Here is a 26,293-nt window from a genome sequence, read left to right on the forward strand (position 1 = left end):
TGAGTCCTTAACCCTGCAGGAGACTGCAAATGCAGAGGCTGAGAAGCTGCAGATTGGGACCTGTAACCCAGGGAAGCGGGGTGAGTTGGGGCCAAGAGAGAGTTCAGACTCAGAACTGGATTCTCCAACCCCACAGTCTGGAAGACATTGAGGAAAATACCTCAGCTGCTGTGAAATCACCTTCAGTACTCTACTGCCAGGGAGCAGAACTTGAGGGCTATCCTGGAAGAAGGGGGAGCCGACCCCCATCCTCACAACAATGGCATGGGGAGGCCTCATGGATGGCAAGGGGAAGGCGGCTGGGCTGGGTGACCCTGAGCCTGAGCCAGGCTGGGGGACCCTAGGCCAGTTCCAACTGCAGGCTTGAGATGACAGAACTTGTGAGATTCCAATACCTGCTCCTCTGAACCCTCCCCCACAAACCTGCCCCCTCTCCTCCTCCTGCCACGGTACAAGTTCACAGTGAACCTTCCCTCAGGAAGCAGGACACGAGCTGCTCGGGAAGAACCAGTTAGCAGAGGGAGACCACGGCCCAGGCTGCAGCCACCTTGGGACAGTCGCACTGAGGGTGCTTGAGGGCAGCTTGGAGGGGACAGGAGGCCAGCTGCGGCTCCAGTCTGGGCCCTTCCAAGGAGCCCCTCCCCCCAGTCCACACCAACTCCCAGGGAGGCAAAAGGTTATCAGGAAAGGTCCATGGGCCAAGAGCCACCAGGGCCACAGGGCCTGCTGACCCCGGGGAGGGGCTTGCTGAACGCCTCCGTGTGGCATCACTCACGGGGGAAGAGCTCAGTGCCAGGGAGGCCAGTCGAAGTTCCCCTAGAGCAATCCGGGCTGAACCCAGGGGCTGCCCAGAGGAGGGCTGGCAGCAGTTGGAGAGCAGGGGTCTGGGAAGAGAGGGGGAGGGGCTCTGCCTCCTGGGAAGACACGGAGGCTGGGGCTTGGAGGTGGGCTCCGGGCTCCCCCCCGCCCGAGCAAACGTTTGGCAGTTCAGCCTGAGGTCACCAGGTGAGGGCCCGAGCTCCGTGCCTGACCAGAGAGACAAGTTGCATCTCTTGATCCCTGAGAAGGAGCACAGATTTTTGACAGCTGTGAAGAAAAGGGCAGCAGACTGGTGGCGGGGGGAGGGCGGGGGACAAGGCAGGTAAGGGGGCCCAGGTCAGGGGCCCAGCGAGAAAAGGACAGCAGACGGGTTGGAAGAGGCAGGCAGTCTGGAAGTTGTCCTCGGCAAGGCCAGGGGACCTGCTTAGGGTCCTCCCGCATCACCACAACCCTCTGAGGATGGAGAGCAGTTAGAGGCAGACATATGAGAAACTGGGGCCCTTGGACACTGACTAGGGGGCATAATCCCAGGAATCAGCTGAGACTTAAGTGATGCCCCAATGCCCCTCCACCCCTAAGGTCTGGATCCAGTGATGGAGGCCAGGACACCAGGAAGGGGAGCGGGGGCACATGGCATACGGGCTTCCAGGTTTCCAGGGGGGAGAGGCCACGAGGCCCCCCCAGCCGGCTAGGCTTGGGGGTGAGAGGCACACTGACCCTTCAGTTCCCTGCTGGCCCACCCTGTCTGGTGGACACACTTCTTTTTTCCTTGACCAGGGGCGGGCATTGCCCATTTGATGGGCCCCATTCCTTAACCCTGAGTGTGAGGCTCTGGTGAGAAAGGGAGAGGGGAACCAGGCACCAGAAAGGGGAGGCGCTGGGACTCCAGCTTGCAGAGGGAGGGGTCGGCATTCAACAAAGACCTTGGCCCTCTTGTTTTAAATAAGAAATTTATTGCAAATATAGAAATTGATTCTCTCCATACAGGAATCTCCGAGTTGAGGAAAACAATTTCGTGCCATTCAGTTTAAAACAGGAAATCGGGAGGAGGGGGAGGCAGATATAGGGAAGAGAAAATAAATGAAGTTCCCCCCGCCCGACCCCAAAAAGAAGAAAAGGAGAGTTCAGGCCCCACCGAGGGAGGAAAGGTCCACACACAGCTAGGGTTCACAGGTTCGTAGCCCGGGGCCAGGAGCCCAACTCTGCAGACCCAAACCAGGTGCCAGGCGGCAGGGCAGGGCCGAGGGGCTGGCGGCTCCTTGGGGAGGGAGGGAGCAAGCGCGGACCCCCTCGGCCCTCCCCAGCCCTGTGCTTGTTTGGCGAGAGGCAGGGGAAGGAGGGGCCGCCCAGACCCTCTCACCCCACCCCATTCGACCCCCCTTCCTCTCCCTACTGCTGGGCAGCAGAGATGGACCTTTAACGGGGGGGACTCTGAAGCAGGCGTGAGAGCAAGGAGTCTAAATACTGGTTCTGTCTGAAAGGTGGGAGGATGGACGAGGAGCGGGGCAGCTCCTGGGACTGAGGTGGCCGTGGAGCAGAAGTCTTGGCAGAGAGGAGATCAGCATCGCGGTCAGGCGCGAGCCCCGAACTTCACACTGGCCTGGCGGGCAAGCTTCAGCCCTGCCCCTTAAGCCCCGTGGGGGCCAGACACCCCAGGGCTCCCTCAGGAGTGGGGTGCGATGCTGCTAAACCGTGGGGTCCTCGCAGGGCAGGGCCAGGGTAGTGGGGGCACCCGAGGAGGTACTTGGGGACATCCAGCTCCTCCTAACCCTACTCCCTCCCTCCCGCTCCCGTCTCATCCTCCCATGGCCAGCAGTCTAATCCTCTGACTCTGTCGTTCAGAGCTTGGCTGCCGGTCACCCCTGCCCTGAGGGCTCCCCAAGGCCCTCGCCCTCCGTCACCCTATTTTAATTCTCTGTGCAGTGTCCATCACTGGGGAACAGTTTGAGGTTGTCCCTTCACTGCATGTAAGCCCCTTATAAGCCAGGACCTGTCACTCTTGTCCCCCATGCCCGGGCCCCTTTCCTGGCCTCAGTCTGTCTTTAACTGGTTTCGAGACCTTAGAAGCTTTCCTTCCTTCCCCTTCCTGTGCCTCTGTTTCCCCCTCTGCTAAATGCCCAGGACGTGGAGGGGGGCAGGTGAGCAACTTCCTGCTGGGAACCATCGGAGCCCCTCGGCCAGGCCCAGCCTCTTCACCCTGCCTCTCTAGGGCTCTCCAGACCTACTCTCCCCAAGTGGGTCTTTCCACTCCCACTGACCCGCACACAGTCCTTTCCTGGCCTGGACACAGGCCACCACTGTCTTCCTGCTCTGTCCCCTAGGAAGGGTCAGAGGCGAGGGGCCTTCGGGCGGCCAATACAGGCCCCTCCTGCAGAGGGGAGAAACAAGCCTGGGACCCCCAAGGAGGTGGCCGCCCCAGACTAAGCTTTCTTCCTGCCAGACCTCCGCTTTTCACTTCTGGAAGGCCATTAGCTCCAACAGAGGGTTCGTGGCCCCTATCTGTGCTCTCCAGGAGAGCGTGGACCCACGGGTGCCCCTTCCCAGGAACAGGCACCCAGGAGGCTCGAGAGATTCTGTGATAAGGGATGACAAGCCTGGGCACGACCCAAGGCAGGTCCCAGGAGATCCAGGATGCGGCATCCACATCTCCTCCAGCTGGCTCGCCCCCTCCACTCCACCAGGTCCCTCGCCCCTCCTCCCCGGTACCTTCCCTTCTCTCCTGGTTGCCTGCCCTCCTGGCCCACCCAGGCCATGGCCCAGGTCCACCGTGCTCACCTCCATTACAAACACAGGACCCGGGCCAGCCAGACTCCTTGACATAAATGTTCATTTGACTTTCATGACTATTTCGCCCTACCCCCCCGAGGAAAAATTATCCTGAACAGGACACAGGACACAGATGCAGGAAGGCCTCCAGGGTGAGCTACAGTGCAGTGACCCCCTCCCCAGAGCTACGGCCTGGCCTGGGCAGCTGGGGGACCCTCTTCTGCCTCAAAGATCTGTACGACCTGGGCTGTGAATGTCGGTTCACCTCCTGGGAGTGGAAGACCCTTGCGGTTAAGACGGGGATCTATCCTTTGGAGCGCCCTGAAGCTGGCCTGTCTGAGGTTTTTATAGGTCATCTTCAACCAGGAATGATGGGGGAATGAAGACGGCTCTGGCTCCTGCTGCCAGTATTCTGCCCCGAGGGCAGCTCTGTCTCCAGCGAGGCCAGGCCAACGTCAGGGGGGGACCCCTCCGCCTATAGGTTCCTCCCTCAGGGCCCCAAACCTCCCCGTAGGGCCACCCATGAAGCTCCAGGCTCTTGGCCTCCTGTACTCAGCAGTGTGCCTGACCCTCCCCACCCGGCAGCCAAATCACCAGACCCCCTCCCTCTTCGGGGGTCCCGACTTCTTCATCTGCAAAATGGGAGCAAGTGGGACAGAGGAGAGGTCCCCCCACGCTCCCTTCCCCGGGGCTGTCCTTCCCGAGCAAGGAAGAGGGCAAGGGGCCAGGCCACATGGGAGGAGAGGAGGTGGCACTTGTGGGCCCAACGTCCAGAAAGACAGGAGGTGGGTGTGGGGCGGGGGGCTGTGTTTTGGTGGCACCTGTTTTGGGTCTTTTGCAGAGCTGGCCCCTCCCCGCGTTTCAAGAGCTGCTTGTCAGATCACAACAGAGGGACTGTGGGAACGGGGGCGGGGCGGCGGGGAGGGGGGCAAGGGAGTCTGGACAAACTGGCACATACACGACAGATGTTTGCTCAGAAAAATACAGTAAAATCGTCATGCAAATATAACAGGGAATCTGCTTCCTCACATCACTGGCTTCTCGGCCTGCTTGCTTTTCTGTTTTGCCACTCCGGTCTGAGGAGGGGTTGGGGGGCAGGTTTTGGGGAGCCGGGGGAGGTCTGCTCTGCACGGCCATGCTGGCCCCCTCCCCTCCTCTCCCCAGGAGAACAGTCCTTTCTTTGCAAACGTCACTCCCAAAGTGAGCCCCGGGCTTGGTCCGTGCCCCAGGTAGGTGTGAGAGAGGGGCTGGGTTGAGCCCTAAGGTCCCCTCGCCCTCCACGGTCCTCCCCCAGGTCCTACAGGAACAGCACTAGCTTCCCTGTCAGAATCCCCCCCCACAGTGCAGGTCTCGGTCCCCTCCCAGCAACCACCCTACCCCACGGTCACACTCCCCAAATCTCAAGAAACCCAACTGGGTGACAGGCCAAAGGCAGGAGGGTGGGGAGAGCCAAGTGGGCTCCTTCCCCGCCTGAGGTGGGTGAGGCACCAAGGGGCACACGGGCAGGTGGGCAAAGCTACAGTCTCTCCACCCCCCACTGGCCCACCTCCCATCCACAGGTGAAGGGACGGCCGACTCCAGCCCCTCAGCACCCCGACAGTGTTCAAGACCCCACGGTCTCAGGAACCCAGACCCACCCCCTTGCAGCTCGCCCCAGGAAGCCCCTAGCTCTGGAGAAAGGCAGCCACCCCCTCTGGCCCTGCCCTCTCTCACCGCCCTCTACCAGCCACACTGAGAGAGAGAACCCCCAAGAGCCCAACGGTCCCAACTGCCAGGCTCCGGGTTGCCATGGCGACAGAGGCTGGCCAGGGACGGGGAGGGGCCCCGGGAATCCAGCCTGCTCCTTCCCAGCAGGGGTGAGGTGGGAGTGCTCACCGTTTGTGCTTTGTTCGATGTTGGATGGGGGTCAGCAAGGGAGGAGTGGCCATTTCCACAGAAACATGGGAGCCCCTCAGGCCAGGGGGGTGGGGCAGGGATGGGCAGCCAAGAGGGGGTGAGTGGAAAAGCTCCGGAAAGCCCTCCTTCCTCTGGGCAGGCTGAGATGCTGCCCCAAGGGCCCGTGGCGGGGGTCGGGCCGGTGGGAGGCCAGGATGCGGGGGCAGAGGCAGGAAGGCCCCCGTGAGATCCCACCTCCCCACTGCCCCCAGGCATCACAGTTTACTGCTGCCCTTCTGGGATGAGCAGGGCTCCTGGAGGCCCAGAGAGACTGGGGGGCCAGGGCGCGGGGCCTGCACCTGAGACGCAGTGGCTGCTGGCTCAGCTGCTCTCCTCAGACCCCATCGGCAGCTCTCAGGCTACTTGGAAGACACTTGAAGGGGGCTGGTGGACCGTCCCCGTATCTGCTCCTCCCCTGTCCACAGGACCTCCCACCTCTCCTGGGTGCTGGCGGTGGGGGGGGGGGTGTATGGCGCAGAGGCCCCTGTACGTGATGAATCACAGCTCCACGCTAGGGGGGGGCATGGCCATGGGGCTTTCTAGAAAGGAAAAGCACCCTCCTGATTCTCACGTCCCACAGCCCCAGGAGACCACAGCTCTAGAACGGGTAGTGGGTGAACAGAGGGTGGGGGCCCCGGGGGAGCTCCTGGGGCTGGGGGATTGCACTGGGCCGGGAAGTTGGGAGACTGACTCTCACCTGCCATGTGACCCTGGGGTTAGCAATTCCTTTCTCTGGGCCTCAGTTTCCCCATCCATAAAGGAAGGAAACGATGCCCAATGTCCACCTGCTACTACATCTCCAAGTGACCTGCCCCCCAGCTGGGGGGACCCTCGCCCTGCCCCAGGGGGGTTTCGGTCCATCCCCGCCCCGGGCTCCTTTGCCCCCAAACCTGTCCCTAGTCCCAGAGCCCCAGACCCCACACCCTCGTTTGGCTTCCTCGCCTGCCCGCCGGCCCCACCCAGCACGCACACCCCGGCAGAGTCCCTGGGCAGCACAGTAGAGACGACTGGTTTCAGTATCAGTGTGTAAACTTTAAGGAGAACATGTCTTTGTTTTCCTGTCCGGTATTGTCGGGTGGTGGTGGTTCACAGTCAGGTGGTGGTCAGGTGTGTGCGTGGGTGCGTGCGTGCGGGTGTGCGTGTACGTCCACTCCTTGGCCTCGGCCCCCAGCGCGCCCCGCCCGGCCGCCCGGGCCCTTCCCCGCGTGCCCCTGGCCCTCCCCCTCCAACCTCACCAGGGAGGAGAGGGTCACAGCTTCTGCTGGGCCGAGACCCCCTTCCAGTAATCGAGGATGTCGTGCAGGTCCTCGTCCTTGGCGAACTGGACCTTCTTGCGCAGGGCGTGGCCGGCGGCCATGTACACCTCCTCCCGGTGGTGCTTCTTGTAGGGCCGGAAGCGCTCCCAGATCTTGTGCGTGCTCTCGGATGAGTACTCAGGGCTGGAGGAATAACCTGAGTAGTAGTGTCTGGGGGAGAGCTGCGAGTAGGTGGAGTCCCGCTTGGTGCGGGTCAGCGGCTTGAGGAAGGACACACGCTGGCTCAGGCTGTCGGTGCCCTCCTCGTAGTACAGGGCCGGGAAGCTGTGCCGGTGCTCGCTGCAGTGGTAGGCGGGCTTCACCTCCAGGTGGTGGACGCCTCCGCCGCCGCTGCTCCCGCTGCTGCTTGCCGGCACCAGCGGGAGCCGGTCCAGCGGGCTGTTTAGGGGGCTGCCCTTCTCGATGTACTTGGAGTCGCCCTTGGCCAGCCCCGTGGCGGCCGGGTGATCCGGCACGTCCAGGCTGAAGACCTTGGCGCTCTTGATGGAGCCGCTGGAGGAGACGCTGCAGGTCTTGCGGGCCACGGCGGCATCGGCGCTCAGCTGGCGCTGCAGCGGGTGATGGGAACTCTCCTTGTAGGGAGGTGAGAGGAAGCTAGGCCGCTCCAGCCCCCCAGGGGTGGCAGTCGAGGAGGTGGTAGAGGCCGCAGGGAGGGACTGGCATTCGAAGGCCATCTCAGGGTCCCCGCCACCGCTGCCACTCCCCAGGAAAGAGGCCGAGTCCAACTTGAGGGCATCGATGCAATTGTTAATGATCTGGTTGACCTTGTCCACCTCCTTGGCGATGGTGGAGATCTCAGCGGCCGAGCCCTGGCCATTCTCCAGCTCCGGGAGGTCATCCTCGGGCCGGGCCAGGCCGTCGCCGCCCGTGCCCGTGCGCACCTCGATGTAGTTGCCCTTGGTGGCCACCTTGGGCGTGTCCAGCCCAGCTTCCAGCCCCTTGGAGGTGGTGGGCTTCTCCCCGATCATGGAGGGGATGGAGGACATTCGGGACACGGGCAGCACAGGGGGCTCGCCCAGCTTCTGGGTGGCGTGGACGACGGAGCCGGCATCCACGTCGGCCCCGTAGCGCATCTCCAGGATGGTTTTCTTGACCTTGACCGACTTCTGCTTCTCCTCCTGCATGCGCCGCTTGCGCAGGCAGTAGTAGACGGCTCCCAGCACGATGACCATGCCGAAGAGGCAGCCCAGGATGGTCATGATGTAATGAGTGGTGGTGGAGGTGCTGGGCGCCAGGTCGCCCGGGACCGGGTCCCTGGTGGTGAAGGTCAGGCAGGTGTGGTTGAAGCGGCGGCTGTTGCGCAGCGAGGTCACACAGAAGGTGTACTCGGTGTGCGCCCGCAGCTTGTCCAGCGTCACGATCTCCTTCTTGTTCTTGAGCGTCATGACGTCGGAGAAGTAGCTGTTGTTGTACTGGACCAGGACGTACATCTTGCTGTAGGGGTGCGGAATGATGACCACCAGGGTGGCCGAGGTGAAGGTGACGTGGTGCAGCTTGATGGCCGGCCCCGCCGAGGCGTCCGTAGTGGACGAGGCCGGTGGCTCCACCGAAAGGATCTCGTCGGGGTTGAAGCCCGAGTTCTCGTCGGGCTCCCTCTGGGCGTCGGTGGAGTAGGGCGTGGGGTGGCTCGCGGGCCGGGCGGGAAGGGAGCCGTTGCGGCACTTGGCCTGCAGCACGGTGATGGCGTTGAGGCTGTGGTAGGGCCGGGGCACCAGCAGCGGGTAGCCGGCGAACTCGCGCGGAGACTCGCACTGCAGGCGGTCGTAGTTCTTGGTGACGTTGTTGAAGACCACGAGCCAGGCCAGGAAGCCAAAGAGGTCGCACTCGCAGTTGAAGGGGTTGCCGGCCAGCTCGCACACCATGAGGCTGGCCAGGCTGGCGAAGGTGGCGCCGTCGAGGCGGCTGAGGCGGTTGGAGGACAGGTCGATGCTGATGAGGCTTGGGCACTCGGAGAAGGCGGCGGGCGTCACCACCTCGATGAGGTTGTGCTGCACGAAGAGGAACTGCAGGCGGCCCATGCCGCGCAGCATGCCCTCGGTCAGGTTGCTAAGCTTGTTGTAGCCCAGCTGCAGCACCTGCAGGCTCGACTGGCCCAGGAAGGCACCGTCCTCGATGTAGGAGATCTCGTTCTTGGTGAGGTTGAGGTCGGTGAGGTTCCCGAAGCGGTTGAGCGAGGAGTAGAGCACGGCCTTGAGCTTGTTCTCGTTGAGCCGCAGGTCGTGCACGGTGCTGTTGATGTGCTGCGGGATGGTCTCGTAGGGCGGCTGGTTCTGGCTGCAGATGGCCAGCCACACGTAGCCCTTGTCGCCCTCGATGAGCCAGCAGTCGGCGCGCACGGCGCCCGGCCGGCACACGCACAGCAGCGCGGCCGCGCACAGCCCCAGGCGCAGCATGGCTCCGGCCGCGGCCTCCTCACAGGCCGGGCTCGGGGTCGGGGGCCGGGGCGCAGGTGGCCTAGCGGCCAGAGGCTGGGGCTGGCAGCACAGTCCTCTCTGGGGCCGCCACCATCTTGGGGGCGACCCCCAGCTTGGGGGCCCCAAGCGAGGCAGGCAGAGCCAGTGCCAACTGTCGGGGGGCTGCTGGGGTGCTACCCGCAGGTGTCGGCCACCACGGCCAGGCCAGGGCCACGGGGGCTACGGGCCCCACAGTCTGCTTCCCCGAGGTGCTCCTCTCCTGCTGGGAGGGTGTCCGGGCTCTCAAGGCTTGACTTCCTCTCCCTCCTCCTCCTCCTCTTCCCCCTGGGGTTCTGGGCTCAGAACTTCAGACGACTCCCACGGGAGGCTGGAGACCGGAGCTCTGAGCGGGGAGCGCGAGAGACGGGGACAGGAAGGAAGAGACCCATCTGTCACCTGGTTCCTGAAAGGCAGCACCGAGAGGGGGTGACAGATCAGTGTGAAGGCTCAGAGCAACCCCACTAAGCTCCAGTGCAGGCCCCCAGTCCCTTTTCCACCCCCTCCCGGGGGTTCCTGTGCCAGCAGCATGCTGGGTCCCTGTTACATAAAAGAAGGAGGGTGGTCGGGGGAGGAGGGGGCCGGAGGACATGGAAGGAGGGAGACCAAAGAAACAAGGGAGGGGGAGGGAGGAGGGGATAGAGTCTGGAGCCAGTGGGCAAAGAAGGGAGACAGGAGAGTTAACAGGCCAGGTTCATATACACACACACACACACACACACACACACACACACCCATGCGCCCCAGCACACTAGTGTCCACACGCGTCCACCTGCCTGCACAAAGACCCACAGGCCCCCACGTGAGCCAGAACTCCATGGCATGCTCACATCGACAGGTGTATACACACACGCACACCTACAGTCTTGTGTACAACAACACGCCCATACACACATGGCCACGTACCCAAGCAGCCACCCTCCAATCCAGAACAGAATTAAGAAGCCCAGCAAAATGCCTCCTCTCCTCCATGCCCAAAGATAAATAATTCATTTGTTGTGTAACTGCTCCTGTTCCAAAAATAATTCCCTTGTCTCGGCTTCCAAGGAGGAGGGGGAGCAGAGCAGCATGGCTGTGGGCCCCCCAGGCAGGGGGAGGCACAGAGGCTTGGGGTCTCCCGCAGTGGGAGGGCACAAGATGAGCTCATCCTGCAGGCAAGAGCAGAGCCAAGGGAAAGAGAGGGTGAGAGTCTGGGAATCCAGACACACCCTCCATAGCCCCTCCTCAAAGTGCTTTCCGGTAGGGGCCCAGATCCTGCAGAGGATGCCTCAGGCAGAAGAAGCCAGAGTCCTCCGGAATCCTGTGACCAAAGCCCGGCATCCCCTCAGTGGCTGGGAGAGTCAGAGGCCCAGAGAGGAGCAGTGACTTGCCCAGAGACACACACCACAGCCTGGGCCAGGATGAAGGCTCCAGAGCCAGCAGGAATCAGGAGGCCTGGAGCCCCACCCACCCTGCCTGATTAGCCAGATGGAGCACACCACCTCTGAGTCTGTTTCCACAACTATAAAGTGGGGACCAAGCCCCTGCCTGGCCATCTGATGGCGGGAGAAGTAAGGTAAGCCACGCTGCCCGTGCTCAAGATGAAGAGGGTCAGGGGAGGTAGTGCAGGGCTCCCAGCCCACAGACCCTCATTTTCCAAGTGGGGAAACTGAATCTCAGTCTGGGGTGGACTTGCCCCGGTCACCCAGCAAGCCAGACACGGCCCCTCATCCAGATCAGTTTCTAACTCATACCCAGTGCTCTCCTGACCGCGAGAAGAACTCGGTCCTCCCTCCCTCCGCCCTGGGCACTGGCCAGGGATGTGAAGATTAGGCCAGAGAAATCCATGTTTGGATAAAGAAAGCAGAAGACTGTTCACAAGGGCCACCTCTGCCTCCTGCTCCTCCTCCCGGGAAACTCCAGGAAAAAGAGCACTTTAAGAAACAAATGTGAAACCTTTGCTGTTAAAGCAAAACCAATTTACAGCCCTGAGCCCCAGAGGGCTGGAACAGAGGAAAGGGAAGTGGAGAGGGAGAAAAGTCCCCAAAGAAGCCCAGGCAGGCAGTTTTTGTTGAGGTGGCAAGTGAACAGGGTGTCCAGGTGACCCCTCGGGTGAAAGGCTGATGCAGCGTCAGAGGCTGTGATGATCAAGATCTCCAGGGAAGTCCGCCTCACACCTCCCTGTTCCCTGCAGGGCCGGCTTAGGCTGAGAGGCCGGACAGGGGCAGGGGAGGGGATAACCACGAGGTTGTCGGCCAAGAAGGGGACAAGGACAGGCAACAGAGAGCATTTCTGTCTTTGGCTGTGCCATGAAAATTCTCAGGGTTGGAGTCGGGATACCGGGGCTCCCATCCGACGCAGCCGCTGGCTCCTAGGGGGCCTCAGGCCAGCCCTACCCCTCTGGTGGCTTCAGTTCCCCTCCCCCTTAGGCAGCAAGGCTGCAATGGAGGAGGCTGAGTTGCCAAGTTTGCCCTATCAGAGAACCCTCTGTCTGCACCTCCTCTGGCTGGGAATGTCTGGGGACCGCATTTGTATGCAGGTGACACACAGGTGTGCGCTGGCTCAGAGCACTGGGGCAGGGGTGTGCTGACGTGTACAAGTAGACGGGTGTGCAGGCCGGTGGGTGTGCACACATATGCCCGTGTGCCCAGGATGTGTGCCTGCCTGGCCAGCTACAAGAGTGAACGTAGGAGTGAATGAGGGCGTGCCTGTGTGTGGAGGGGTGGGAAGGGATGCATGTGGAGCGTCTCCGGGGAACACAGGCCCGCACTTGCCTGTATGTCGACATGTTAAGCGCATGTGTGGCCCACATGAGTGCGTATGTATGTATATGCACGAACAACTTTAGCCGCATCGAGCCCCCCCATCCTCAGATCTGAGTTGCTCAAACCATCACCCGCTCAGCCAGACCCAGCAGCTGTCAGGCAAAGCTGAGCTGGCCAGACTCTTGGAAATCCCAGACCATGCTGAGGGTGTAAGAAGAGGCGAAGGGGAAGGGAGGGGAGTAGGAGAAGGCGCCCAGACTTGGAGAGGCTGCACTAGTCCAGTCCTGCCTCTTCCCTTCCCGAACAGTTCAGGGGGTACAGTGGCCCCCATGCCCCTAACCCAGCCCCTCTGAGCGCTGCCCAACTGGGCCCTCAAGGTGACCCCGCCCTCTCTGCTGCTGCTCCTGGTCTCCGGCTCCCCCCACTCCCCGCCCCCCACCCTCCCCCATGACTCAGAGTGGGGAGGAGGCTCCCCCTCACCCCGTCCCGTGTGCGTCAGCCGCCTGTCCCTGTCCCTGGGCTGCCTGCCCACCACCTGTCGAGGCCTGACGCATCCAGGGACGGGGGACAGCAAGGCCGCGAAGACGCTGACAGCAGCACTTGGCCCCCGGCCCGGCTGCACACCCACTCCAGGTGTGGGGAGGGGCGTGCCGGCCGCCAAGCTATCAGACCTGGGGCTGAGGGTCCTGGGGGTCAGGCCTTCCCCTGCTCCCACGGGAGTGATGCCCCAGCCCAGACACCAGAGGGAGGAACAGGGCCCTACCCACCCCAGCACACCTGGGGGCTGGTGAGAGAGAGAAAGGAAGTGAGGGAGCTGCAGACAGGAGGCGAGGGCTGAGGAGGAGGGAAAAGCCAAAATCTGGAGACAGCTGAGCAGGGAGAGGCAGAGGAATAGAGATAAACGGAGATGGCGCATCGGAGACAAAGGAATCGATCGGCAGAAAAGCACAGCGAGATGGCAAATATGGGGGGTGCGAGGGAGGGGACACAGTGCCTGCCGCCCACTCCACCCACCCATCCAGGGGCCAGATGAGCACCGGGCCTGGCTGAGCCACCGAAGTGCAGCCTGTGACCAGCCCAGGAAGGGGGTGGGGAGAGGCAGGAAGCAGGTGTTAGAAGCAGAGGCCTTTTCTGCCTAGGACCCAAACAGTGCTAAACCTGGGAGGGTGTGGCCACCCCGGAAGCAGGCTGTGGGCCAGTGGCCAGGGCACAGGGCCTGAGGGGCCAAAGAGTAGCGCTCCCAGGGGACCTGGCCTCAACAGACCCCTCCCCCAATGCCCCACCCCGCTCCCACTCCCCCAGGTGTCACGTAATGAGTGAACTCTGGCCAGAGAGGGGGGCAGGCCCAAAGTGCCCAACCAGCACCTTTCCAAGGGTCCCTCTCTCCTGCCACCACAGAGAGAAGGAATGTGGTGAAGCTGGGGGGCAGCGTGCCGTCGAGGGATCTTGGGGTGGAGGGATCCCCGTCTAGCAGGCTACACAGAAAATGTCAGCTACCGTTGTTCATGAGGTTTTTCTCATTATTTCCTCACAACCCTCATCACCTAAGATTAGGGTTCCCCGGGACTCAGGGTCCCTAACCCCCTGGGCCACAGACCCCCTCCACTGCAGGCTGACCCCCAAGCTCCCCAGTCAGAGGGGAGCCTTGACCTCTCCGCCCCAGGCTGTGGGGCTATGAGGGCCAGGGGGTCACGGGGCTGCTCCCCCTGCCTGGGCTGGGCGAGAAGATGGACAGGGTGAGGTCTGCCTGTGTGTCCCCCGGCTGAGGGCAGATGGGGTAGGGAGTGGGGAGGCAGAGGTCAGCAGGGAAGATGCGGGGCCGGCCGGCTCTGAGACCTTGGGTGAGTTGCAGGCCCCCTCCAAACCTCAGTTTCTCCACCTGTGTGACAAGGTGAGTGCCTCCCATCACCCGGGGCTCCCACGAAATCCCAGAACATAGTGGAGACAAACACGCTCTGTGTAGGGCAGGAGGCCCAGCAAATGCACGGCCCCTGCTCATAAGGTCATACTCCCGCAGGATGCTGGTGGGGTCCAGGGAGTGGATGGGGGAGGTGCGGTCCGTGTTCCCACCTCCCAGGAGTGGGACATGAGGCTTAGCCAGGGAAATCTCATTTGCAGCAGCTGATCAGCCCTGGCATGGGCTCCTCCCTGGTCCAGGCTGGCCAAGGCTCTCTAAGGTGCCATTGACACTGTCCGTGTCAATGCCATTACCCAGGATTACGAGGACCGAAGACTCCTGGGGCCCAGCCAGAACTCGATAGGCGGGCAGCCACATCACCTCTGCTGGAAGCACAGCACCAGGCCAGGGGTCCCAGAGATGGGCCGCCACCACTCCACCCTCCGGGACAAAGCCTGCCACCCCCTGGGAACTGGATGCCGGGTCTTGTAGCTGCCTCCACCTCACCAGGGCTCCTCGGGCAGACTGCTCTGGGCCTCGGTTCCTCATCTGTAAAATGGGGTAATTATACCTTCGCCACTGAACTACTGTATGGTAAGTGAACCATTTGGATTTCTGGTGCAAAGAGCCCCAGCTGCAGGACAGAGAGGAAAAAGCATGGATGTTGGAGGCAAAGGGTCCTGGTATTGAATGCTGAGCTGTGTGACATAGAGCACATTAATTAACCTTTCGGGACTTCAGTCTCCTTGTCCATAAGATAGTCGCCGCTACCCTTTACTCAATGGCTCATTTGTGTCTGACATTTTACATTCCTTGAATCTTATATCAGCCCTGCATGGTTAGTGCTGTTGGCTTCATTTTACAGATGAGAAAACTGAGGTCCCCTCGTTCCCCAGCCTCCTCCAAAGAGCTGGGTCCACTGCAGGGACTGGACAAGCACAGGCCATCTTGTGAGTTTCCTGCCCCTTGGGTAGGCACCTCCCTCCCTATCAGGAAAGTGTACAAGAGTGGACCATCCATAAACCGAGAGAGAATTCAATTCTTCCATCAGTCAGGAAGTACTTAGTCCAGGTCAGCTATGCTCCTCAAATATCCCCAGGCACACTCCTACCTCAGGGCCTTTGCACATGCTATTGTCGCCTCTTGGAATGCTCTTCCCCCAATATCTGCACAACCCACTACCTCACTTCATTCAGATCTCTGCTCAACTGCTCCCCACAACCCCACCTTCCCTGACACCAAATCTGAGATGACTCACTGGTCACTCAACCCTGGCTTTGGTCCCTTCTGAGCCCTCAACAATACCAGACATCATTTAGTTCCTTATAAGCCCCTCCCTGCCCCCATAATAAAGTCAAAGTAGGCTTTATCTTGCACTAATCTGCAACCTCCATACCTGGAACAGGGTCAGACATTTAGCAGGTGCCCAGAACATGATGTGTGGAATGAGAGCTCAGGGCTAGGGATGGGGATGGGGGACAGAGGGAGATCCTGGGGTCCGTGACTCCACCGAATCAGGACTTTATATAACTATCAGAGGGAGGGCCCCCACTACTGATGAGGTGCTCACGGTGTGCAAGAAATGTGCTGAGCCTTCTTTTTATCCCCATGACCCCACTTACGCTTCCCATTTTTCAGATGAGGAAACTGAGGCTCAGAGAGGGGCTGTGATCTGCCCAAGACCACACAGCCAGGAACTTGAACTGGCCCGAGCTCTTAGAACTACCAGACTTTCCAAGATCCCTGCAGATGTGACTTCCCCCAACTTGCATACCTCCAGTGACAGGGATCTCAGCACCCATCTGAGGCTTATTCCCTTCTTGAACAGCTCTGATTATTAGAGATGTCTTTATATTACAAAGCCAAACCTAGCTCCTGTACCTGTGTTCATACACTGGTCCCAGCCTGCCATTGGCCAGACGCGGCCTGTCTGGAGCCACTGCAGCCGAGAGCTCTCCTCAGAGGTCCTTCTGATATTTGTTCATCAGTTATCTCATGCGCCTGCAATCCGCGTATCCAGGATGAACAGCCTCACGTCCCCTATTGCTCTTCCAAAGTCACGGTGTCAAGTCCCACACCCTTGCGTCCAGCTGCCCCGGGTCATGCTTGCTGTCAAGGTCCCTCCTAAAAGGTGTCACCTGGAGCTGAGCCTCAGCACCAACATGGTCCAAGCAGTGACCGGCACCGGGGGCCCTCTGCTTCCCTTGTTCGGGCGCCACACTTCTGTTAGAGCAGCGTGGATATGCAGAGCAGTGTGTCCTCACCTTGACCTAGATGTCAACCAAAGCCCCGGGCCCCTTCACATCCTGCCAGGCAGCCCCGATGCCCTCAGAACGTCCTCAGGCAGCTCTGGGAAGTATCTGTTTGGGTTTCACCCGAGGTGCTAGGTTTCCATCCACTCCCATTCCATCATGTCTTGTTAGTCTCAGCCCTCCGTTCCAGCTGCTCCACATCTCAGGGGAGCTGGCTCCCGCCCCTTGATGCTATGGCACCCGCTCCCAGCTCCGTGCCATCCTGCGCCGGGTGAGCAGGCCACGGCTGCATCCCTGTCACGGGGAGAAGGGGAGCAGGCCTGCAGCTCACCACTGAGGCAGGTCGGGCACGCTGTCCAACCAGCCACACGCTCACCCGTGCTCCTTACACATCCGCAGATATTTACTGCACACCTACTGTGTGCCTATGATGTGCACTCTTGCAGACAGATGCACCCTGTCTTCACTGAGTTTCTGACTTACCCAAAAGAGCTTACTAAGAACATGGCCACATCGACAGCAACAGCTGACAGTTATTGGGGGTTAATTGGGTTGGCAAGGCCTCGATGTACTGGGCGTCCATCTCCAAGCCAAGTAACCTTGGCCAGAGAAGGGGGCTGGGCTAGTCTGCTGTGCCACGAGCTGTTATGACACACAGAGGGCTGGCTCACTGTGTGACCTTGGGCAGGTCAGCGCCTTGCCGCCTCTGGGCCTCAGTTTCCTCATCTATTTAGGAGGAGAACAGCTGAGCACCTGTGTCTCTCTGGTTTGCTGGGGCCAGCCCCAAGCCCTCTGTAACTGCTCACTGGGTCATCTCCCAGGAACTCAACTGATGTCTGGCCCTCCCCTGCTCCCAGGGGCGTTGGATCTGTCATTAGCACCTGCGCTGTGTCCAGGCCTCAGTGGAAGGAGGTAGGGAGGAGGATGGAAGGGTTTTTAGCAGAAGGTCTTGGTCTTGGGAAACCACCCAGCAGCCTAGCAGGAGAAGCCCCGACACTGGTTCTGTGGGCAGCTCTTCACAGACGGCCCCCTCACACGGCCCACTCCCTGGTACCCACTCCCCAGCCCTAAGCAGCCCAGCATCCACCCCACCCACCCCCGGCGCTGTGTAGAGCATGTGACCCTCCTGCTCATGGCCAAGAATGATCTGTATTAAAAGTCCATGTCCGGGTCCCACTACAGGAGTTATCTCTGGCTTTCCCAGAATCCTCCAGGCTATTCAAGGGACTGCCTCCTCCATGTGACCCCTGACTTCTCCCACCTGACCTTTGCATCCCCACCTTGCCCCTCTCCCCCCAACACGACCCCTGCCCTCCCCCACCTGGCCTTGCCTCCCCCACCTGACCCCTGCTGGTCCCTTGGCCTTGCCTCCGGCAAACCCCAGGCCCCACTCAGCTGCAGCCCCGGGCACTACTCACCAGTCTCCACTGGACCCGCTCTTTCACCAGTGCCTGCGCACACGCGGCTGCCTCTGCCTGCATGGCCTCCATTCATTCATTCAATAAACATTTATGGAGCACCTACTATGTACCAGGCGCCGGCTAGGCCCTCCCTCCCAGCTCTGCTCCCTCTCCAGGGCCCCAAGGGGTGAACATTTCCCTGCCTTCCAACACCCTCAGGGCTGTCCCAAGGCAGAGTGGTGTGTCTGGAGTCCACGGGGAGACGCGGGGGCTCCCGGTGGCAAAGCGCGCAGCCCACTCGGAGGCAGCCTGGCAGGGGAGGGATGGGCAGCGTGGGGCAAGATGAAGACAGAGTCATGGGCTGACACGGGCTAGGCCTAAGCACTTCTCACGTTAACTCATTGAATCCTCTGTACAACCTCGTGAGTCGATGCTGTTGTTATTCCCACTTTACAGAGGAGGAAACTGAGGTTTCACAACTACTACATAGTGGTTTTGACCCTCCATGGCACCAGGCTCTGGGTCAAGAGATGCTGTGGGATCCTGTTTCATCTGGACACTGGTTTTTAAAAAAATTTTTTAATTAGTTGCCAATGTTGATAACTCGGGAGATTTTATTTTTAAAATCCTCATTTCTGGAATCCACTGAAAAACCTGGAAGAACTGGCTGCCCAGGTTCTGCATCCCTGCAGAGACAGAGCAGGTGACACAGGTCTAGGTGGCCCCATCCTCCTCCCCGCCTCTCTGGCTGGGGTTCCCACTGACCCCTGGGCAACAGAGGGAACCCCAGAGTGGGGACAATTAGAATCCGGACCTGTGGGGGGGAATCCCATGAGCCTCCCGGTTGGGACCCGAGGGTGCTACAGTACCTGCCTCCCCGGTTCTGTGGCTCTGGGACACTCTAATGGCATGGGTCATTTTCTTTTGGCAGGGGGAGGTCTCTAATTACCAATCTGGGATGCAAGAGTTCTACAGTGTATCTACAATCCCTTGATCCTAAAAGTCTACTGAGTCTTGGCCTCTGTGTCACCAATTCTACAGGACTTTTAGCTGCCCTGGCCCATCCACAACCCCTGCTTGCCTCCAAGCAGGCCCACTGGAGTGGGGACCCCAAACCAGGAGAGCACCCATACAGCCCCCGAGACCTGCCTGTCAACCTGTGGGGTCCCTGGCTCTCCAACCATGCTGCTTGGGTTGCCGGGTCAAGTTTGGGGCTCCTGTTGGGGTTTGAGGGTTACCTGCTCCCAAACAGGATTCCCACTCCGTAAAATGCTGCCAGCCAGGCTGCGCTGAGGTTCCAGCCAAGGCTGCTGTGAACACCAGGAGGCCTAAGGCCTTGGCTGCTGAAGCCACACCCCGGAGGAGGGCCTGCGGCAAAGGGCTCCCTGGCCTTCTGGAATGGCCCCTTGCTCTTTGCCCCTCCCCACAGACCTCAGGATCCCCTCACTCTGCTCACCTGGGACTCCTGCCCACCCTCCCCACTGCCTCTCCCAGGCCCCAGCACCCGGGGCCCCACAGCCAGCCAGGGCCAGGCTGAGACCCCTCCCAGGGTCGCAGCCCATCACAACCCCAAACCAGGTGGTCGTATGGGGTCCCTCTTCTGGCCCTGAGACTAACTTCTCTGATGCGGATGGCAGTGGGGGGGAGCTTGCAGGGGCCTGCAGCTGTGGCATCAGAGAACAAGGAAGCTCTGTTCGTGCAAAAGGAGCCCTGGAAATGCCCGGGGGTGGGGGTGGGGGTGGGGGGCTACCCCATGGACTGCCGGCTGCGCTGAGACCACAGCCCAGGACATGTGGCCACCAAGCCCGCGTGGCCAACCCATGGGGACCGGCCCTCCCTAGCGTTCTCCTAGAAGGACAAGCCATATTCAACTCAAATCCCAGCTCTGCCACTGAACGAAGAGCATGGCCCTGGCAGGCTATTTCTTTCCTCTGAGTCTCAGTCTCCGCTTCTGTAAAATGGGACTAGAAGGGCACTACCTCAGAGGGTGGGAGAATGAAAGCTTCAGAGCAGGGTATGGCACATAGTAAGTGCTCAGTAAAGTTAGCTGCCTCTAGAATGGTTATGGTGGCCTGGCTCACAGGCGTGGCACAGTGCCCGGCACACAGCGGGTCCCCACCACCCACTGCTGCAACAGTGGTGGCAAGGAAGGGATGAGGCCTGGACCCTGACAGTGTCTGCCTTCCTGCCTGTTCCTGCCTCCCCACAAAGGCCTGCTCCCACCCCTGCCTTCAGCCTGTTCCCCAGCCTCGGTTTCTCTCCCATTGGCAAAGCACAATGGCTGTTATAATTAACAGATTATCTCAGTGCGACAGCTGTGGTCCTTTGAAAATTGGGTTGAATGACAAGATCCCGGCGTACGGTAATTTCTTTTCATCCCCTGCTCCCTCTTTCTCTCTCCCTCGCTTCAGCCTTGTTACACATGCAAATGTTTTTTCCCCTTTCCCTCCTTCCCAAACACCTCCTCGGGATGGCAGGGGACAGACTACAGTTCTGCTTTCCAGTGAAAGCCAGGTGGGAACTGACCCTCCTGGGCCCCTCTGTGAGCCTGGCACTGGGCAAAGTGCCCGACACAGGTGACTTCCGTCATCTCCTGGCAGACCTAAGTCCCTATACCTCGGGATTCCTCCTACCTGCCAGGCCGCTCCCCCTCAGGCTACTTTGCAGTGACCTTCTCTGAAGTCCTGGTTCCGGTCCTCTGCTCTGCCCAAACCTGCTTCCCCACTCCCACCCCCCAGCATCTCCATCCCTCCCAGGGTTTCTGTTATCAGCTTGGTACTGACTGCCAGCTGCCTTCTGGACCCCTCCCTGGCACCTGAACCCCACAACTGGACTCGCCTCCCACTGCCCACATGCTCCCCAGCCCTGCTTCTCTGCCCGGTCCCTGAGCCAGCTAGAAGCAGCCCCAGCTGCCCACATCTGGAAGGTCTTTGTGCCCTCCCACTGCTCCTGCCCTGCTTCAGCCTCCTTCCTCACCCCAAATGAGTTTCTCAATCAGCATCCTCACTGGTCACCCGGCCTCCAATATTCCCGTGCTCAAAAGCCTTCACTGGCTCCCTACTGATCTGGGAAATTTCCAACAACAGACATCTGAAGCCCAGCCCCTTGGGTCCTGGGGAGCTGGTTCCTGCTTTCCTCTCCTGCCCTCCTGCCTGCCCCCACCAATTAAAATGGTCTGCTTGGGGTCCCTCCTGTGGGTTCCCACAGCCCCCTGGGCTTCTTCCATCACAACCGAACCAAAACTGCTGCTTTTACTCCTGAACTGTGTTCTCCAAGGAAGGGTCTGAGTCTCCATTAAAGCCCAGCACCAGGCACCCAGCAGGTGCTGAATAAACATCTGTTAATGACTGAATGAAAGAGGCCTGCTCTCTCCCTTTATAGACAAGGAAACCGAGGCTCAGAGTACTTAATGACTTGCTCAAGATCACACTGTTTGTGCGAGACAAAACCAGGATTTGAACCCAGGTCTGTGATTCCATGCCAGTCTTTTCCACTGCCTGGGGAGGGCTGTGTGGGTCAGCTTCGGCACAGATCTCAGAGGATTTGAACCTCCCTCCAGCCTCAGCTGGATGATAAGAAAATGGTGGTCCCTGCCCAGACTGTCACTGCCTTGACCTTGGACCCCCAGGGCCTCAGTCTGCTCATCTGTAAAGTGGGAAGGAGCCCTGCCTCACCCCCATCTCAGAGGGTGGCCGCGGGGGCAGAAGCTCAGGCCTTGGAAAAAGCCGGTCCTGCTAACAACATCTGAGGGTTTGCCCACCCTCACCTCCAAACCCAACTGCGTTCCCCTTGGCAGGTACTCCTCAGAGCTTGGGGGTTCCTAGCATGGCAGGTGTAACACAGGACAGAGACCCCCCCAACAGTGACAGCTAGTGGAAGAAGCATGGGGGAGCTGGAAGTCAGATCATAACAGGCAAAAGCTTCCCTCTCAGCCTCAGTGTCTTCATCTGTGAACTGGGCCCAGTAATGCCCACTTTACGGGGTTGCCATGGGGTCTAATGTGTAACATGTCTAGGAAGGTACAGGCACCACCATGGCCACATGTTCTACGGGAACGTGATGGTCAAGTGTACCCAGGAGAGAGGGAAGGTGAAGGGGGTGGCACAAAGCAGGACCACTGTTCCTCACTCTCCATCCTCAACAGCTCACAGAATAGAGCTCACACCCCGACATGCAGCCCTTGGGCCCCTCCCTCCCTCTCTAAACTCATACCCCACGACACCCCGTCACAACCTACAGAGTTGCAGAGACACCCATCTGCATGTCCCCTGGGCCTTTGCTCATGCTCTTCCTGAGCCTGGGGTACCATTTCCACCTTCCCCACCCCCTGCAGCCCAGACCTCATGCCTCCTCCAAGAAGCCTTCAGAGATTTCCTTTCCACAGGGAGAGTGCGGGCCTCTCTACTCTGCCCCCATGCCCTGAGTCCATCCCCATGGACTCCTGGAAGGATCCTAGAGATTGTCTCACCCCACCTCCCTTTCCCCCATTTTACAGATGGGGAAACTGAGGCACAGGCGAGGGACAGCAGCTCTCCAGGGATGTACTTGAACCTAGGTGCCTCTGCTGCTTCCAGCCCTACAGGCAGCTTCTCTCCTGGAGCTGAGCTGTCGTTGTTCAGCCCTTGCCTGTCTTCTCCACGCCCCCCAGCCCGGAGCTACCTCAGGACGGGACTCCATCTTCCTCTCTGCGCCCCCACCCCAGTGCCTAGCCTAAGGCCTGGCGCATAGTAGGCACTCAGTAAATGTCTGTTGAATTGAATTGCGCTCAGGGCGGCCAGTCGTCTCTGCTCTGTAAGAGAAGCATAGAGTTAGTGGAGCCGTTCCCGTGGCGACGGGGATGGGAACCAAGCTGGTGGGGTGAGGAGGCGGCCTGCCCCAAGGACCCTGAGGGGCTCTGGAAAGGATAAGGGGTCTGGGAAGCTGGAACATTCGGACTTAGATGAGTCCGAAATCCTGCCCCAACAGGCAGTGTGGCCCTGGGAAGTCACACCGCCCCTAAGGCCTCGGTGGCCTCATCTGTCCAATGGAGATGACACTCCAGTCCCTAGGAGCTCTGAGGACGGCTTGTGATGAGGACCAGGAGAGACGTGAGGAGGGTAAACAGTGACTCCAGCTCACAAGCATTGAGGGCTCAGTGCCTGAAACACCAAGTTGGGTGGGAATTATGGCCCATTCTACAGATGAGGAGACTGAGGCTCAGAAAGCAGGGCGGCTTCCCCGAGGTCACACAGCCCTAGTGCTTGAGCCCATGCTGTACTCACAGTCTCCCTGCAGAGGAGGGAAGCGAGGAATAACAAACCCCAAAGACACTGAACCCACCAAAGGGTGGCCAGAGCCCAGGCCCAGGGTGGCGAAAAAACTCCAGGCACAGGGCCCAGCGTGAGCCCCAGGGCTGTGCTGGTTCAAAGCCATCCTCAGATCCAGAGGCTGCAAAGGCCTGGGCAGGCCCTGGTGTTAATATAGATCAGCAGAGACTATAAATACACAGCCAGGCTGGGCACTGCAGGGCCAACCCTTAGGAGCAGCCCAGCGGGGGCTCTAACCCCAGCCCTGCCCCACAGGCCCCTCCCCCTTGGGCCTCGGCTTCCCCGTCTGTCAACAGCAGGCTACGCCACGACCATAATGGCTCAGGTTCTTTACCCAACAACCTTCAGTTCTGTGACCCAGCCAGGCCAGCAGGGGGGCCTTGGAGCCCAGGCTAGAGACCCAGGAAGGAACAAAAAAGGATGTAAGAGAGGCTGCCCTGATCTACCTGGGACAACCAAGGGAGGGCTTGGCTGGGCCTCTGCTCCCTGGCCTGGAGCCCAGGAGAGGCAGGGAAAGGGGCCTAGATACCAGCCATTCCCTCATTCACTTCCTCATTCATTCCAACAGCCATTCTTTGACCATCTCCTGCTGGGAGCAGAGGACTCTCAGCCAAAAGACACAGCCTCAGGTAGAAGCTCCAGCGGGGAAGACAACGAGATAAACAAGCACCTCTCCCTGCAATCCATGTCTGGGTCCAGAGGTCGTCCTCTGGCTCGCATGCCCCATCCGAGCTTGCCTCACCAGACACTCGCTTCACACTCGCCTTGTGCCTGGACCAGGACCTTGTCAAGGACAGGGATGGGGAAGGCGATCTCACTCACCCTGTAAACCCAGAGACCAACACAGCACCCAGGAAGCGCTACATAAATGTTCACAAAAGGATGAAAGAATGAATAAAACGCCACGGAGATTCAAAGAAAGGACGCCCATACACAAGGCCGTGACATGGGCGCAGGGGGAAGTGGGGGAGCAGGAGGGAGCCCGCACGCTTAATATACAACTTGCCCACTTGAAGGATGGGGAGACTGAGGCTGAGAGAGGCTAGGGGATGTGCCCAAGGACCCAAAGCTACAAGAGTGGCCGAGGACCCACAGCTCCCCGCACACAAGACAGGGCTGGTGCACACAAACTCCCGGTACAGCTGCTCCAAGCATCAGAGCGATAATGTTTGCAGAGTCTGGGACTCCCCAGAGGCTGAGCACAGGTGAGGATGCAGTGTCCCATTTTATCCCCAAAGCCTTAAAACAGCTCTGAGTGGCAGACAGACCCTCACACTACAGAGAAACTGAGGCTCTGAGAGGGCATGTGGGATCTCCCAACCCCGGGCCCAACAAATACCCTGAAGGCCCTTCCTGGTCAGTGCATCGGCGGAACCCTCCTGCCAGCCGGCAGTTCCACCTCCATCCCCTCTGAAATTCACTGGCAAGGGGTGCAGACCTGGGCCCAGGCCTGACTCTGCCTCTGCCGACTGGGTGACTTGAGCAGGGACCAGCCCTCTCTGAGCCTCAGCTTCCCCAAGACCCATCTCCTCTGCCCCACGCAGCTGCTTCAAGGAGCAGATGAGAGACCAACCCCCCTACAAACTGTAAAGTGCTAGCCATATTCAAGGGAATTTAATTATTACCGTTATACTTTCCTTCTCCTTCCTCAACTACCCCTCTGCCATCCTTTCTAACAAGGCTATGACAGTTTTTATCAGATGCCCACACTACGCCTGCCTCTGGTGCTAAGGAGCTGTCCTGAATTTCATCCTCAGGATACTAGGAATCAGGTACTATTTTTATGCCCATTCTGCAGATGAGGACATGGAAGCTCAGAGAAGTTAAGTGACTTACTCAAGACCACACAGCAAGAAATGAGAGCACTTAGCCATGACCCTGTATGTCTGCCCCCAAGTATCTGCATATTCAGCCCTTTGTAGTCGCTAGAGTCCTCTGGTTCATGAACGCCCACCTGCTCCCTGGTTTAACCAACTTCCCAGATGCATGCAATATTCATATTTCCATCAGCAGCAGCTCACACACCCCTCTCCAAGGCCTTCGGGAGCCCCATTAATCATTCAGACACACCTGCATATTCATTAACTTCCGAATTAATACAGGCCCCTTATTACTTCGGGCCTGCTGCCTGCATTAAAGATACTTCGACTTCATTCATTATTAAACTCCCCTGATAAATGATCACATCCTTCCTTCACAGAGTGGGGCAACGCCCAGGCCCCCAAGCTGGTAGGTCTGCACCAGCTGCTGTGTGACCTTGAGCCAGGCCCTCACCCTCTCTGGGCCTCCTGCATAAAATCAGGCAAAGGACAGTCTCTAAGCACCGCCTGGGCTTGTCAAAGTCGGCCCCGTCCCATCCTCTGCAGACTCCTTCGACCCTTCCCTGCACTTATGCGTCTTTCTCGGACTCACATGACCCTCCGTTCCCCACAAAACAGGAACCAGTCCTCTCTGTAGTTCTCCGTATCCTCCCCCACCAGCAGCCTCTACTCACACCTGGTCCTGGGCCTGGGCTTTGTAGCCAGCATCATCTGTCCCTGAGCTAAGCTGGCTCGACAGACCACATGTCCCAAATCAGAGAGGCTAACTGACTCTTGGGGCCAGCAAGGGTGGACTCTAGCTACCACACAACAATAATGATGACAACGACAACAATAATCATAATAGCGCCCAGCATTTCCGGAGCACATAACCATGCCCCAGGTCTTGGGCGAAGTCCTGTACTGCCTCATCCTTCTTAGAACCCCCTTCGCTTTACAGATGGGAAAACCAAGGCCAGTGAGGTCAAGGCCATCTCCCCATCTCACCGGGGGTCCCCAGCTCCTCACCATCACTCAGGTCAGCTGGAGGTGGGCCACTCAGCCACCACCTTGCCCTGGCTCCATCCTTCCCTGACTGGTTCCTCTATACGCCAATCCCTGCCTAATGGGCTGCAGGCAACACAGAATGGACCCCCATTCCCTGGCAGATGCCCTGATCGATCTCCATCCTGCCTGGCACAGAGCAGAGGCCGTGAACGAAGCGTGAGGATGCCGCTCCACTGCCCTCCGCCTCTGCTCCACAGGCGTCTCTGTAGGGGGCTGCTTGCCGCCAACGGCAGCAGGCCAGGCCGCTGCCTCGTACAAATGCTGGGCCTGAGGCTTCACTCCCTGGCTGTGAGACTGTGGGCCCATTACCAAACCTCTCTGTGCCTCGGTCTCATTATCTGAATCACATCTGACTCCACCCTCTTCCTCATCCCTCATCTCCAATCCATCTTGACACCTGCCCGGGCCACACACCTGTGTGCCCAAGCCACTGACAGCCCTCGTCTGCATGGTAACACTGCCTTCCAGCATCTCCAAGTGTCCCCTGGGTTCCTCCCCTACCCTCTGCTTAGCTGCCAGAGAGCCTCTCAAAATAGCCTGT

The 26,293-nt window shown here is 59.7% G+C and overlaps 1 protein-coding gene and 1 long non-coding RNA gene across 15 annotated transcripts in view; one reads left to right on the top strand and one right to left on the bottom strand.

Moving 5' to 3' along the window:
- Nucleotides 1–1,752: 1,752 nt before the first annotated feature.
- Nucleotides 1,753–26,293, bottom strand: part of ELFN2 (extracellular leucine rich repeat and fibronectin type III domain containing 2) — a 57,793-nt gene continuing 33,252 nt past the window's right edge. For 5 of the 12 annotated variants that reach the window (XM_082350282.1, XM_082350285.1, XM_082350284.1 and 2 more), the window contains exons 3-4: nucleotides 17,598–22,368; nucleotides 1,753–9,692 (exon numbers count right to left, since the gene is read on the bottom strand). In XM_082350282.1, the coding sequence (XP_082206408.1) occupies nucleotides 6,770–9,229 (2,460 nt within the window). In that variant the 5' untranslated portion in view covers nucleotides 9,230–9,692; nucleotides 17,598–22,368 and the 3' untranslated portion in view covers nucleotides 1,753–6,769. Of the gene's footprint in view, nucleotides 9,693–10,192; nucleotides 10,224–15,808; nucleotides 16,505–17,597; nucleotides 22,369–26,293 lie in introns of those variants that run through there. The other 7 variants (XM_082350281.1, XM_082350289.1, XM_082350287.1 and 4 more) reach the window with 3 other exon arrangements.
- Nucleotides 10,762–26,031, top strand: LOC309609167. 3 transcript variants are annotated; one of them, XR_014233297.1, is made up of 4 exons: nucleotides 10,762–10,841; nucleotides 14,149–14,521; nucleotides 14,793–14,877; nucleotides 15,566–15,802. It is a non-coding gene; the product is annotated as an uncharacterized lncRNA (long non-coding RNA). The 3 variants fall into 3 exon arrangements; XR_014233295.1 differs by lacking the exon at nucleotides 15,566–15,802 and adding an exon at nucleotides 23,454–26,031 and having other exon boundaries at nucleotides 14,149–14,877; XR_014233296.1 differs by having other exon boundaries at nucleotides 14,793–15,802.

Source organism: Balaenoptera borealis, assembly GCF_965194805.1.
Source record: "Balaenoptera borealis genome assembly, chromosome: 13".
In the NCBI taxonomy this organism is placed as follows: domain Eukaryota; kingdom Metazoa; phylum Chordata; class Mammalia; order Artiodactyla; family Balaenopteridae; genus Balaenoptera; species Balaenoptera borealis.